This window comes from Astatotilapia calliptera, chromosome 16, assembly GCF_964374335.1.
Source record: "Astatotilapia calliptera chromosome 16, fAstCal68.1, whole genome shotgun sequence".
NCBI classification, from domain to species: Eukaryota; Metazoa; Chordata; class Actinopteri; order Cichliformes; family Cichlidae; genus Astatotilapia; species Astatotilapia calliptera.
The window spans coordinates 25395100-25411327 of record NC_137437.1 but is presented as its reverse complement, the minus strand read 5'-3'; the positions used below and the strand labels follow the sequence as shown (position 1 = coordinate 25411327).

General features: G+C 38.7%; 1 protein-coding gene and 1 long non-coding RNA gene across 3 annotated transcripts; one reads left to right on the top strand and one right to left on the bottom strand.

Moving 5' to 3' along the window:
• Positions 1-223: 223 nt before the first annotated feature.
• Positions 224-9597, bottom strand: chmp2ba (charged multivesicular body protein 2Ba). 2 transcript variants are annotated; one of them, XR_013902523.1, is made up of 7 exons: positions 9369-9597; positions 6559-6650; positions 4397-4591; positions 3376-3478; positions 3011-3117; positions 1798-1973; positions 224-1761 (listed from the first exon to the last, which is right to left on the bottom strand). XR_013902523.1 is itself a non-coding variant. In XM_026145256.2 (6 exons), exons 1-6 carry the CDS (start codon positions 9400-9402, stop codon positions 1860-1862), a joined length of 645 nt encoding a protein of 214 aa, XP_026001041.1. In that variant the 5' UTR covers positions 9403-9597; the 3' UTR covers positions 224-1859. The 2 variants fall into 2 exon arrangements, 1 of the variants encoding a protein (XP_026001041.1); XM_026145256.2 differs by having other exon boundaries at positions 224-1973.
• Positions 9583-13293, top strand: LOC113008097 (uncharacterized). The gene is made up of 2 exons (XR_003269985.2): positions 9583-11399; positions 11507-13293. It is a non-coding gene; the product is annotated as an uncharacterized LOC113008097 (long non-coding RNA).
• The last annotated feature ends 2935 nt before the right edge of the window (positions 13294-16228 follow it).

Here is a 16228-nt window from a genome sequence, read left to right as displayed (position 1 = left end):
GGGTTTCAAAAAAAAAAAAAAAAAGAATTTCAGCAAACTATTGTCTGAGTCTGTCATTTATATGGAAATGAATGGAAACTGATGTCTGTCTTTAAAGACAGCAAAAAAGATATATACCTCTTTGTGTTGCTCTGTTTGAAGCGAAGCCTTAAAAAACCTTGAATACAACTTTAATGAAAAAGAAGGGGGGGGGGATAAAGTGGAGACTGAAAATGAAAAAAGATCCGATCATACCTGAGGAAACTTTATTCCTTATAAAAGCCATACACCCTTTACACTTTACAATAAGAAGGAAACAAAATGAGTATACATACACAAAATGCATGGTAATATCCTATTGTAGAACTGCACTCAAAAAATGTCTGTTAACTGATTCTGTTCTCAATCACAACAGATTGGTGTAAGGTTAAGGAACAAATTTTTTTGACAAAAATTCAAAGAATTATGACTTGTAGATTTCAGACATACGCAAGAATGAATCTTATTCGGTTTATTTTGGCAAAGGGAGTCTAAACGAGGGGGCACAAACAGATAAAACGTTGAGCAGATATGGCTGTCACTGTCACGAAGCCTGGAACGGCTGACGCTGACAAATTACTGTAAAGGAAAAACCTGCTTCAGCTGGAGAAGAGAAGAAATCTCCTCAATCACAGTGTTATATTAGCAAACGTTTCCATCATTTCGTTCCTTTAGTGTCTGTGTTTCTGTGAGTGAGGCAGCTTAAAAACAAAAAAAACAAATGACAGCAACTGCACAGCAGCTGAAAGAGTAGAGGGACTGCAGGATCAGTACCACCTTACGATCTCTGTGTAAATCAAACGTCAACCCAGAAGCCTCTGGCTTTAATTATGGATTGAAATCTCTTTGACATGCCAGTCTTTCATTAGCCCTAAATTGTGTTTTTAATCTCAACTTTATTTAATTTTATAATCTGTACAATATCACAAAAATGCTAGCCAGTTTGCTCTCGGATCAATTTGTCTTTTCATTTCATGCACGTAAATTGAAAGCCTGACCCCAGCCCGAAGATATTAGTTACATGTTTCACATGCATATGTCTGTCTGCAGTACCTATGGTGGCAAACCTAAAAAATCTTGGTAATGATTTAGCTAGTTAGCATGATTAAGTGTCTGTCTTATCTCGAATATCTCAGGATGAGAAAGAAATCAAACAGAGGCATTTTATCCATAAAACATTGCAAATTTGACAAAAGAATGCCTTAAAATGGAAAGTTTGCCTCAGAGAAAGTGGATTCAATTGGTTTTAATTTTACCAATGGCAACAAAGATAGCACATAAATAGTCTGAGTTGGAAAAAAATACAAGTTCCATCTGCTTATTGACATCCCCAAAGCTGCTTTTTAATTACCATGTTTTATTCATTAAAACTTCCTGAAGAAAGACCATCCTTCTTCAATCGTATAAAAGCAGACCGAGATTATAGGACTAATTCAAGATTGACCAAAAAACCAGAAGGGAAAAGCCAATTCCAAGATCTCATACACTTGTAGCCCTTATAAAGACAGATGGGTGGTAAACAACAGCGTAATCAGTTTTTCAGGTGAAACATCAACTGCTGGTCCACCTTTGAGATGTGGCCTCTTCGATGTTGTAATAAATATTATTTTCACATAAATAGATCACATGTTCTGCCATAATGATCTCTAAGGCGAATGTGACAATATGTATGTGTTAATAAACGTATGTGTATGTGTGTGCGTGTGTGTAAGTGTGTGAGTGTGTGTAAGTGTGTGAGTGTGTGTAAGTGTGTGAGTGTGTGTAAGTGTGTGAGTGTGTACGCTCGAACCATGACAAAACCAGTGTTTCTAACAATTTGAACATTAATACGAAGACGAAACCTAGTCGACTCCCAGAGCTCGGAGCTGTCTTTCAATCTCGTCGTCAGAGATGGTGGCTTTGGAGGAGGCAGCAGCACCGGGGACACTTTTTCCTGCAGCTGGAGCTTTCACCATCTGGAATCACACATGGGTAGAAAACCCCATTAGCAGCCACATCAACTTCAAAATACAGAGCTGCTACTTGTTTCGAGACCGTCTACGATGTACAGCTGCTTGCTGACACTCAAAAACAAAGAAAAAAAAAAACTGTTCAAACTGAGTCACAATTTTGTCAATTAACTGTAAAGTTTACTTTACATAAAAAGTGCAGTTGTTTGGGTTTGTTAAAGATCAATTACTGCATCCTATAAAAGATGCTGAAACAATCTGGTACTCGACACCAAAAGGCATGATTAATTTTATGCCGGTTACTTTTTATTTGCAGAAAAAAAACTGAAACTATTCACAGCCTTTGTTAGCTTCCCAGCTGACTACTTACTATCAGTAGACACATAATTATCCCAGTAACAATAGAAGTAACATATGGATGATTATTTTATTATGGTAGATTTTCCAAACTACCGTAGTTTGTGAATCTTGTTATTTTATGAAGCCGTTGGATTACTTTTACTTTTTAAAGAGCATCCTGTGTGTCTCTATCCCTCCCAAAAAAAACCCACAAAAACAAAACAAAACAAAAACCCCACCCAAAAAACCCTGAGACAGTCTGATGAGCTTTTTTTTTTTTTTTAAAAACTGCCACTCCTGCTGGGGGCTTTTTTGGGAGATTTGTCGGTTTGTGCATTGTTTTGTGTGAGGTAATAACTCATGCAGCACCCCAGGGGGAGCCAGACACACGGCAGACGGACAGCCTGGCAGTTACAAAGAGGGAAAAAAACAAGGAACAGAGCTAGAAGAGCTGAGGGCTAGCCCCACCATGTGGCAGCTGGAATACATTTTAAAAGCAGAGTAAAAGCCATGTGGACCATTTATTGTTCATCTTGCTAGGGGCTGTGTGCTCCATTAAGTGCATCTACATCTGAAAATGTGCAGTTAAATCTGAGACTAAATGGTAAAATGTTAAGATTGTTTTTCTACTTGGGCATTATGCGCTATTGTGATGTCTATAAAGTTGATGGATGTAGGAGAGATGTGGTTTTTGAATTTCTTACCTTCCCTGAGATCTCAATGCCAATCTCATCCAGAACCTGGTTGACAATGTCCTGAGATTCCTCTTCATCTCCAGATTCTTCAAAGATCTCATCCAAAGTGTCATTGACTGAACAGATAGTGAGACAGGAAGGAAGAAGATAAGGACAGAAAAGTCAGTCAAATTGATTTCCAGTCACAAGTTTGGACTTTAGAGCAAGACGGCTGCTGCATACAAAAAAAACAAAAACAAGCGTCAGTGTTTCTTCTGAAAAACATCCCACAAACATATTTTGCCTTTGCTGCATATTTTGCAGCACACATCACTTCTCACACTATTCCCATATATCTTCCCAAACTTGTTTTGCCAAGTGCATTGTGTTCTTACTCATATCCTCTGTCATGCCCATCTTCATGTTCTCCTTCTGGAAGTCCTGCATGGTTTTCAGTGTCTTCTGTGGATCCATCTTTTTATTCACTGCTTGCATTGTCTGCAAACATTTAAGGAACGTATGAGAATCTATCTTTTTAGGTGCTACTGCCAAGAAATAACACTCTTCACGATGTAGAAACCTCTAATTATGCTCAACATGATAGCATGAACTTTAGTTGCACAAACTATTCGAGATAATTTACCTTTTAAACTTTAGACATTTCACAAAATATTCGATCCTCAACCTCAAGTAAATTTGCTTTGATATCATTTATCTTTACAGAATTATGCGAGTCCTAAAGACAGACCAACTTCCTGTGAAAGATCAGCACAAACATGGCCTACTTTCAGACCTGAGTCTGACACAATACCTGATACATCAACGTCTCAACTGACAAGCTTCTCAAAATCATGCAAATCTAAAGCTCAGGAGAAAGGTGATGGAGAATGCATCACTTTCTACTGAAGACACATCAAAGCTGCAACTTTCCTGTGTGCGTCTGTGTCTAAACAAAATGCGTATCTGACAGAATATAATTAACACATTCTTTGTGACATAGCCACAGCCTCGCGTAAACTTGAACACACGCCATTAATTTAAAGCCTAATTATATTTGACCTGTCTATGTTTGCTCAGTGTGACTCTGTACAGTACATCGCTCCTGGCCAATTAGTACCTCTCATACTTCATTAACAACAGTGCTACAAGGCTCGGGTTTTAAACATGAACAGACCCCACATTAATACTTTAATTGCCACACTAGAATATTAATGTGTGTACACACTGAACTTAGCTTGTGTGGAAAACAAATTTAACTTTTCCATTAGATAGCAACACCTTGTTCATACAGACTGTCTAACGGCAATGGCACAAAGTATGTTGAAGTAGGGACTTGTTCACTTTGTATATGCTGCACTGTATCCATATTTCTAATTCAAAATGAGCTGTACTGATTGACAGGGTTTAGCATTTTACCTTGGCTGAGGTAGACATGGCACCGGCCATCTTCATTTGGGAGTTCATGAGCTTTGTCTGCGTAGACATGGAGGTGACCTTGGAGCTGACAGCGTACGTCCGGGTCTTCTGCTTCCTCAGCTGAACTAATTGCTTGGCGAGAATCTTACAAGCCTCCCTGTTACCGCTCTTTGCCATTTTCTTGATCTCTGCTTCCTGGAGAAGGAAAGAAGAATACGATATGACTCCTCACCTCTGTCTTTTTTTTTTTTGGCATTATGAGTGTGTGTATGCATGGTCAATGTGCAAATTTACCAAGCGTGAGTATAGACATAACATAAAAGAAAATTCTAAGAACTGGCAGAAAACAGGGAATCAAAAATTCTCATTAAGATATACTGTCCACATCTGGAACTAATTGATTGAGGCTGCTGAAATGCACCATTGTCTCCTGGTTATCTGCCTAATATTGTAAATAAGCATTATATTTAGAGCTGATGTGCTTGTGTTTGCCCATATAAATTGAGTAAAATTGAGTGTTCAGGGATGGCCTTTCTAAAACAACATGCTGCAGATTAGCTGAAGCCAGGAAACTACTTTGTTTTGAGAAATGTCAATTAATGCCACTGATTTCCCGACACCTTCAACACCACAGCCAGCCCGAGGTTCAGGAAAATGAAAATACGGGGAAGACGGAGCTTTTAGGCACCTGCAATTTCTCTCAGAAGCTTTTATTTTTAATATAGAACACATTGATAATACACTAAATAAAACATTTTATTGGACTTTAGGGATACTCTTCATATTAAAAATATATATTTATGCATAAAACAAATACATCCACCGAGTCCCAGAGAAACCATTGTGTTTGTAAACACAAATTTGTAAACACAATCATCCAGATCAGTTGTTACTCATATACACTTTTAGCTTCAGTACACAGCCAAAAATACTCCGAGCCCCACAGGGATCCTGTGTGTGGGCACGATTCCCGAGAGACAACGGAGAAGCTCCAGGTTACGATGAGCCAGCCAATACGTCTTTTAGTTATCGTACATGTGCTGAAAGCATTCTCTTCAGGAAATTACAATCAATTATTAATGTTTGATAAAGCTAAAGGCTTTCCTCGCTCAGCTGTATGCATCTGTGCCTTTCTCTAATGCAGACACACATTCAGCAGGTCATTTGAGTTCAACCTGTATCTCCCTGCTTGTAAACAATTCAAATAATGCCATGGGGGAAAAGAGCAGACCTAGTTCAAAAAAAAAGGCAATAATATTGTCAGCTGCAGTGTTATCTGAAAGAAAAAAGAAAGACTAAGAATGCATTAACAGGGGAAAGAGAGACGAGTACGACGAACTGATGCTGACGGGAAGCTTATAATGTCTTATTTACTGGCCTGTCAGGGTAGGGTGGAGGAGGTGGGGCTGTGATGGATAGATAGTGCAGGAACAACTGTGAGGCTGTTGGGCTTTGCATGCTAGCAAATGGGAACCTTAATGCATTAACAAGGCCCAGTGCTGAAGATTTTTCTGAACAACAGATGCACAGTGTGCTGCTAAAGGAGCCTCAATCCAGCTGTTAGTAACATTTCAGGCGGCCAAATGCTGTGCAGCACAAATATTTTAAAAATAAAAAAAGATTCTATCGTGCTAAAAAATGCAGATATAGGTCATTTCCATTTTTTTGTCTTAATCTTTTATTCAGAATCTGCAACAAAGCTTTTAAAATGAGACTAATTAACGGAAGACATTAATGTAGAATAAGAATGTTCATTCCCCAGGGAGGTAATTATGTCCTGTATGATATTTACTTAACACAACTGAGGAGAGGACACAGTCAGCTTCTTTCATCTTCTAGATTATGTGCGACGATGAATGTAGCCTAATTGTTTAACTCTGTGAGAGTGTATGAGAGATAGGCTCACTTGCCTGAGGCAGAGCCACCTCACCAAATCGCTTGTCTATTCATTTAACCCCATTAGCCAATCGGGCACAATCATAGATTGTAGAAAGACAATCTAATATGCATCTGGGGCTGGGATTGTGTCGGTTGGGGAATCAGAGGGTCCTAAAAGGGCTTTGATGCAATATGTAGAAATCTACAAAAAAAAAGAAATGCTATGAATGCACATAGTTTTGTTCCTCATAGCTTTTATATTTAATTGTCTGCATGCTTCCTACCAGTTGTTTTTCTTGTTTCTCCAGCGCTGTTCTGTCTCTGGTGATCTGCCTCTGTGTGCCGCGCAGCTCCTTATTCTGCTCCTTGATTATATCTTCAGAAAAGAATTAGAAAGGTTTAAGAGAGCGAGAATTTTGGTGATGGTACAACACCCCACAATCCTTTGACTTACAAAATGAAAAGAAAAAAAATGTCTGATAAGTTGGATGAAACATATACAGTATATAGTGTTTTTCTACTCTTATTAAGCACTCATTTTATGCCTTTTCTATGCAATTAGGTGCTTTTTACTCATAACCTACACACTTTTGATGCACTCATAGCAATTCGGGGTTTAGTATCTTGCCCTAAGGATGCAAGATATGCAAACTAGAGCAGCTGTGGCTCAAACCACTGAACTTCCAATGTAAACGTACCCTCTCTGACTGACTATCAATATGTGTGATTTTACAACGATCTTTGTTCAACAAAAAATTTAAGACAAACATATTTTCTTTCTAAAAGAAAATCTATTTATATTCACCTATGCCCTCAGTATGTGTCATGTGTGGTATCTTTTTTGTCTTTCTGTTCAACATCAAGGCTGTTGGAACATTAGAAAGGATGGTTCCCGAGCAGCTGCCAAATATTGGAAGAAATCTCAAACATCCAGCCACTGCCTCAATAGTAATCATGTTTGACCCTGCGCCCAGATGCACGTGAAATATCTCAGAGCAGTAACACACTGAGAGCATGCTGACACTGCCAACTGTGGAAATGCTTGGACAGCTCATGCCAATACAGTGTCAGTTCTATACCACCCACACAAACACAAAGTGGCATCATGTGACATAATTTATGACTATGAAGTCAGGCAGTAATCTGTGTGACTGAGGGATGACCCAGTTAATCAGTGTAACAATAACCTTACTTCAAGACTTAAATATAGTTTTGAGATTTATCCATTCCATTTTTCTGTTATTAAAACGCAGGAAGCTTTTAGTAATTCTAAATCTAAATAAATCCTTAAGAACAGAAAAGGTGAGAATCAAGAATAAATAGAGTAATGAATAAATGAATCAAAGAATTCTCATTCAGTCTTATTCATATAGCTCAAAATTACAAACTTGCCTCAAAGGGCTTTGAACTGGTTTCTATTTTTAGAGTTCAAGCCTCAATGAGGCTTCAATGAGGAAAAACTAAAAGAAAAACAAAAAAAGAAAAAACTCTGAAAAAACAGAAAAGGGTGGATCCCTCATCCAGGAAAGACAGATGTGCACTGGATTCATTTATTCATTAAATAAATGAATGAATGAAAGAATTATAAAAAAAACCTCAACAACAAAAAAGAAGAAAACTTCTAAATAGCTAACTCCGGTCTATATTCATGAGCTACTATATAATAGGAAATGTCCTACTTTGGGAAGAAAAGAAAAAACATTGACCACTTTCAGAAAAAAAAACAAAAAAACCCAAAAACCTTATTCTTGCTGAAAAGTTCAACACCCACAAACTTGATCGAGATACGTCAATATGCTGGACCACTTAAGAGAACGATGCTTGTATACGTATAAGGTGACGTGCCGCCAACGTCTCAAAGAGGGAGGGATATCGTCCTACAAATATGGGTGATCAACCCACCCCCCCTTTACTAAATTTGCCAAATAACCAGAAACTACGACCCACATCCAAACCCAGGGCATCAACGAGAAACCTGTGTCCAGAGCGCAAAAGATGTCAAACAAAAAGAAAAGAAAGAAATGTACTGGATGGGGGACGGCTGAGAAGACCTGACAGCGCCTTGAAATGGAGTGGAGGCAGGAGAGCACTGTGAGTACAGTATGCAGATGATCGGTATGGGTGAAACTAGAATGACAACAATGGGAGGAGTAAACAGGGAGTGCTCTGAAAAGATTTGCCTTAACCAGTAGAGTCTATTTTTAAACCCAAAAATACAAAGTTGATAATTTTTTCTTTGTAATTCTCCACAAGAATAAGTTTCAGGTCCAAAGAGCTGAGGCACGGTCCGCCTTTTCTCTTGAAATCCAGCCCTAGGAGTTAATATAATTAGTATCCGAGAGTGAATAATTGATTCATTAATTTTGATGTAAGTTTGACTGATTTTCCATTCTGACCTTCTGAGGTGGTTACCTAGCCTGGGGGGGGGAAATACTCACTTTTTTAGACTGAAAGGCTATTCAGAATTTTGACATTTTTTGTAACTGAATATAGCCCACTTTAAATGACTTAACTTCATATGATAACAGCTTCACTTTCCATTGCACAATTTTATTGCACTCTTTGTCACAAAACTGACGTCATTTTAGTCACAGCACAATGAGGCATTAGTTTCAGTCTGTGTGTAGGATACAAACTGACAGTAAGTTAACCAAATTAAAGTTTATAGGCGTATTTACGACACACGCAAAGTAATCATACAGGGAAAAATATCATGTACACTTAATGACAACTAAGGCTTATGTTTGCCGTTTCTAAGTCATTGGAAACCATGGTGTAACGGAGTGTATACACAGACCTTTACACAGCCTGTAACTCTAACGATTACAGGTGAAGTTCAAAGGAAAGAAACCAAGAGGATACTTGTAACAATTAACACCGCATTTTTTTCTTTAAAGGTTACATTGTAAAACAGCTACATATATACATTAAGTTCAGCAGCGCGTCGAGGGCAGCAGTGTGACTCAGCTCGACTCAGAACAGGTAAAACAAGTTAAATTGGGACGTCTCATCTAACACGGGAACAACAGAACAAGCTGTACGACCAACCGGGCTAAAAACAAGTTAGCTAGCTTTTCACCCTGAGCAAACTTACCGTCGACAGTCTTCTTCTTGAACAGGGAAGCCATGTTGCTGCTGTGTATCAAACCTAATTACAAAATATAAATCCTGTACTAATGTGTTGTGTGATGCCTGTTGTTAACGCCGCCGTTTATCCGTCAGACCGAGACGGTGGATGTTTGGCAGCCTCTGTTTCCTGGTTGATTTTCTGTTGTCGAAGTTCCTCCCTCAGCTGACATGACTCAAAGGCTCCACGTGACGTCACGGCGGGACTCTCGCGTTGCATTCACTTGTGCTCCGTAAAATAGCCTTTCGTAAACTTGAATAAAAACTAGTAAATTAAAATTGAGTCTGGAACTCAAATATTAGAAATATGGGCGCTTCGGTGTAGTAGGAATAGTATCGCGGGTGTGCACAGCAGGTCCATTACTGTCGGACTCTCACTGCCTCTGCACTGTCAGCTTTAAAAAATTCCACACTGTTTTTGTTGCATAAACGTCTCTAGTTGTAGGATTTTAAACACAGTGAATGCTGTGTTTTATCCTAGCCTTCAATCTGTCCTATTAAAACTAAAAAATGGTGAGTAAAGTTTAAATAAAATGACATTTATTTTTGTGCAATGATAAGCCTAAGCTAGCAAATCAGGGGACTGCATCCTCGAATGCAGGGGTTTTACTTTTTATCTGATTTTATTTTTTGCACTTCCTTTCATGCTTTTCAGTTATACATATAAACAAAATATAAACTACTCAAAAAACCAAAACATACAAATGTGTAAACTACTACAGGGAAACAATCCTCAGAGTTGATTTCTGTCTATAACATCAACCCCACTGCTTAAAACACTGCGTCATAAATTCTGTTCTCAATTTCATTCCTCTCCTCTTTATCCCCAGAAGACTGGTATCGCATACTCTCCTGTTTGTATTCATATATTCATATTGTCTTATATCATATTAATGTTGAGACCAACTTTATGTAGGGTGGCGGGACTCTTGAACCATAACCAACTCAATTTTGTTCATAGTGTCAGTACATAGGAGGGCAGCGATACGGAGTGGAGGAGAAGACATAAGGTGGGAGGGGGTCTCATCCCAGAAATAGCAAGGGATGCCAAATGATGGCTGGAGCAGAGGAGAGACCGGTGACTTTGAGGAAAAGAAGAGGAGGATGGGTAACCCTTAGCTCTTTTTTTTTTTTTAATCTCAGCGGAGGTGTGGATGTGTATCTGTGCATGTGCACAGTTGCCTGTGTGCATCGGCATGTGGTCCTGAGGCGTTGTTCTTGTTAGGTTATTAGGGAAGATGTTTGGCGCTAATCAGCAGAGGACTACAGGGACCCCACTAAACGGCCTCATCATCAGAGGGCCCCAGTGGTGATAAATCTAGCTCCAAGCACCCAGAGGGCCGACTTTTACTGTCTCCAGCTTTGTAGGTACAAACGAGTTGAATGCACCATAACTCAATATTTAGGGATCAAATTTGCAATTTTTTTCTACTTCTGATGTTGCTGTTTTGGCAATTAATTTCAAGTTAATTGTAACTAATTACCATCACTGTAATTAGTTACAATAAACGTGAAATCAAGCTTATTGTGATAAGACTGGATTGCATAGAAATATGGCTTAATATAGCTGCAAAGCAAAGATTTTCAGTACTAATAATTTAAAATCACACTAAATTAACAAAAAAAAGTCTAAAGATTTCTGTCCACAAGTAGTTCATGCTTGTGCAACATATTCTACATACAGAAGTGCATTTAATTATGATTTAAAATAGAATTAAGCATGAAAAAAGTGTGGGGAAAAAGGCCTCTCTCTTCTTTTTCATTTTCAGTGGTTTCCTGCACCACTTTCTCCCCTACATTTTCATTTATCTGTCTATCCCATTCCCTTCCTTCACTGTGTGATGTAGCCCAGGGCGAGCAGAAGTGTAATGTTAAGGCACTAACTACGGAGTGTATGGACACACACACAGCAGAGAGAGACGTTCATGTGTGAAATGAGATCTCAGCACAATCAGTGGGAGTCGCAGCCATAAAGCACATCAAGCTTTACAGCTTTAAGGTAGCAACACGGAAAAAATTGCACAAATCCCTTCATGGGGTGATTGTGAAGCTGTTGCAGTCTAGTAACAACTGTGTGTCGGGTTTTTTTATGTCTTCTCTTCACAGATAAACCCAAGAAGTCATGAAGCCAAGCGTGCCTCAACAAACCCCAAATGTTGCCGCGATTCAATCGACCTTTTTAGTCTTGCAGCCTGTGATTTAGCCACACGTTACAAAATCTTTAAACAGTTATTAATTTCAACTTTATTTTAGCTTAGAAAAATTACACAGTGACTTATTAGTAATCATAGTCATGAGCCTTATATCCTGCACAACAAGGCAGATAGTTCTGGCTCAGGAATATCTCATTTTTACAATAGAGCACTATAATCTATCAAATACACCAGCAGAACAATGATTTTTTTTAATGCTGTATCATTTGCAATAGATTGTCACCAAATCTCCCACAGGACTCCAGAATCTATGCATCTCATTCTCCTATTTGCCAAGCATAAATCTTGAATCACTGTAGGATATAAGACGTGATTATACTCTGTATTCTTCTATAAACCCCTGACATCTAACTACAAGCTGAAATATGTTTGTATGCAAATAAAGAAAGTCAAGGGGCTATGATGGGTGAGGTGGGATTTCCACAGCTCTTCTTCACTCTGTTGGATGGATCAGTGATACCCAGATGGATGGAGAGAACGACCGACAGAGAAAGAGAGAAAAGGGCACAGACACAGGAGGAGAATGCGTGGCAAAATCAAGGGATTAGCACAGCAGGTGATCAGTGATGATGTTTGAACTGCCATTCCGAAACATTTTATCTTAAACCCCTAAAACAAAAGTGTACAAATCTGGGTCAAATCTCAATACATACAACAAATACACACATATATGTATAAATATGTGTCTTTAAGCTGCACACGAACAATTTCTCTCTAAAAAACTAATAAATAAATAACGACATCATTCATGCAACCCAAGCTTCAGATACACTATGCACAGAGGATTTTATTTTTTAAAGAACCTTCTTAGGGAAATAGGAATGCAATTGAAGCTGTATCCTTTGGATACACTGATTAGCATCGCCACTTGAGTAGAGTGTGGAACCACCACTGGTACAAAAAAAAAAAAATCAGATTTTATCAATCAGCAACTTGAAAAATGAAGATAACAATGAGGTTTAAAAAAAAAAAAAAGAAAACTGTTCCTCTAATGTCCACTTGAGGCTATATGGTCCCATTTTAAAATACCAGACTTTATAAATAATCATGTTTATCCTGTGATACATAAATGGTTTTGGCTGTCTTTTTCTCACAACTTTACAGGCAGAGATTTTTCAATAACTCACCCTGTTATAATAAGGGTTAAAGTTGCATTGGGCAAGGTAACTTTCTGTAATGTGTGTATCGACAAGGCCACAAGTTGATGACATACCCTAAGCTAATTTCATTCACTGAACTAGATATTGCGTCTTTAGCGTTGGTTGTTTGTGAAGCATTTTTATCAATTATCTTACAAAAAAATATGGCTTACTTTGTAAATTGTACCAGAAGGCTGCCCAGATGTGGGGAGTGAGTTTCTGTATGCATTTGTATGCTAACACTGGATGCACACTGATAGTCACGCTTACTAAAACTGCCTCATAACTTTCTAATTGAAATTTTATAGTTCTAGCTCAATAAAAACAAAGGTACCAACGTTAATGCTAAATTCAGGGTTTTAAGATGGGAGTTAACAAATGAACGGAGGATATCATAAATGTGTAGACCTTTTCTTGGGTTTGAGTTTGGATGTGAGTGTGCAGACAAAAGATCTTCCATAACCCTTCATAAAATAAAGTGTTGTTCATTTTCTGTAGTTTTTCTACCCATTAAAATTAAAAGAAAATTTATAGACAGTAAGTTTAAAGGTGCTTCTATAGGCTTATTTCATCACCGTGAGAGCCACACTAGATGTCTAGAAGTTTCATGTTTCCAGTCTTTATGCTGTACTCAGCAAGACTGCAGGTTCGAGTTGAGCACATGTAAGAGAGGCATTGATTTTCTTATCTAACTCTGCAAGAACACAAATGAATGCTAAAGTTAAAACTGTCAAACTCTTCAAAGTAAGCGTTCCAGATGACACACTTTAAAGACAAACTTTTAAGATAAGTATTTAATAAGATATTTCCATCCAGTTCCCAAAAAAAGTGCGAAGCCGGCAAGGGACTAAGAACATATGGAAGACAGCAGGTGACTGAGAGAGTGCGAGACGGAGTGATGATAGGAAGGAGTTGAACAGGGTGGTAACAGCAGGGGAGGCAGAGGGCAGGGGAGTTTGGAATGGTCTAATAAATCGAGTGAGTGACTCCACTCGTTTTTGCCTGTGGGACAAATCTAGTCGCGCTCACCAGCGCATCGTAGCATCAGGGAATTCTGGGTAATGAGAGATTATTTTCCCCTGTAGTGTGTGCTCATCATCATTGCCTGCCCCGACCTCCCGAGCCTCCCAGGAAGCACGCCTACACATACGCACACATACACCACAGCATACAAGCTGGAAGAAACAACACTAAGATGCAGGTGTGGAGCTGCATGATGTACATGATTTATGATGTATAAAAATCAATGAAAGGGATACATGCATATACACACAGACAGACACACACACACACACACACACACACACACACACACACACACACACACACACACACACACACACACACACACACGAAGACATCTCACAGGCTGCTGGTTTTGTGAGTAAGGTCAAACAGTGAGGTGTTATTGTTTAAATCTGCTGCTGGCACCAATTTTAGATGTCACACTTAGTGAGACACACACATACACACAATTCGGTCAAACCCTCTTTTATCCACAGGTCCTTTTTGCCTGGGGATGCCAATCTGTCTGAGGGTATGCTCTACATGCATCAAACCAGAACCATCTTTTGCCCTTCCTCTCTTTTTCTCTCTGTCTTTCTCGTCTGTCTCTCTAGTCCACGGGCCTTCTTGCCTTAGGGCCAAGCTGTGACCACAAGAAGTGGGCTGGTGGTCCCAGCAGGAGCTCAGGCTCAGACACACCATTAGCATGAGGGAATTAGAGTCATTACAGCTGGAAGGGCAATGGAGGACAAGTCCTTCGCTCTGCAAAAGGAGGGAGGAAATTTGTAAAGTTAAGCAAAGGAGGTATCAGACAAAATGAGAGAGTTTATGGAACAGATAGCTGAGAAAGGTGATGTATGTATTGATGCAGTTTACATGTATTTGCATCTTGGGGATGGGTTTGATTTTTGTCCCCGTATCTCACAACCCTTTTGTGTGTTTCATTAAAGATTAAAAAGGAGACGTATTTTGCTGATATGCGCAAAACAGGCAACGAACCGGGCATATTCTTCTGTTTTTTTCTGTGCCAGCACAGTAAAAGAGGTTTCTCTTCCCTTGTGTTTTTTATTTTTATGGAGAGCATTTTGTTACTGTCAAATATAATATGAATGTCTTCTGTGTAATTCCCCATGTAATATGTTAAACTAGGAAACAAAATTTAGCTTTGAAAGGTAATAGTGCAAAAATAGTGTTATTTAAACACATTTCTTAACCTTCAGTGCTTAATTTCACACATATCTACTGTATAGTCCAAATATTATACATAAAAAATGTTATATTACTACCCTGCTTTCCAATTTGGTGTGGATTCTCTCATTTAGCTTTGAAATCCTTGTCCATTTAGCTTGAAAGGAACATATTTCCCAGCGTGATCCTCTAAGGGAGAGCCACATCTCTCATGTGTATTGCCCTCCATCCACCTGACCCTGCTTTTGAGTCTCTGTCATCCCATTAACTTCTGCAGGGATGCCTGGGCAGTTCCCATTATCTTCATACATGCAGAATATGAGCTAAAACTTGAGGATTGGGCAATTATCTGCTTTTTAAGCAAGGTCAGCATGCTTACTGCGAACCTAAAATCCACCGGTCACTTTGTAACAGACAAACTATTTGTGGACACTCTCACTCTAGCAAGCACAGTGGAGGAAGTGCTTTTCTTTGTCTAGACTTTGCAATTAAAAAGTCTCATTTCCATTTATAAAATGTGCAAAAATGGCAAGAACAATGGAAATAGATAATGAAGAAGCACAAGTGTGGGCTTTTAGAAGAAAAAACAGTTCTAACAGTTTCTTTTTCTTTGGATTAACATGTAAATTACATTTCCATTAACTCACAAATGAATGGCTGCTCCTCATTAGCAGGGCGCTACAGTGCAAATGATTCCACTGTGTTGCTTTGTGTCTCACTTAAACTGAATTATGCATCTATGTTCACAATCTCACGTTAAATGAGAGGAAAATATGTGTCCAAGTACAGTAAGTAGTTACTTTTTAAGTCTGAAAATGGCTAATAATGAACAGGAATCCACTCATATACATGTGCTTGGAGAAGCACTAATGGATCTTTAATTAGACTTAGTCTCCACTCCTCCCCCACCTCTTACACGCACTCTATGAAGAGTGGTTTACAGCATTTTACAGCATTACTACAGCAACATAGAGTGCAATATCCACCTTGAGTATACAGGCACATACACATACCATATAGCATGTTTTTAACTAAAGAATTCCAACATCTACCACCAAACTAAATATCCTGTTAAAATCGCATCAAATGTGTAAAAGAAGAAGTGTGTGATGGAAGAAATTTAACAGATGCAATTTAGGTTTCTTGGCCTTAGATGGACAATTGAGCTTCTCTTGATGCTTTTTGTGGAAAAGGAAAGAGAGGTGCAATAAAGCCTATTGCTCATCTTCATCTAAAGTGAAGTGAGCAGTTATTAGCTATTATAATAACACAACATGGCTGAA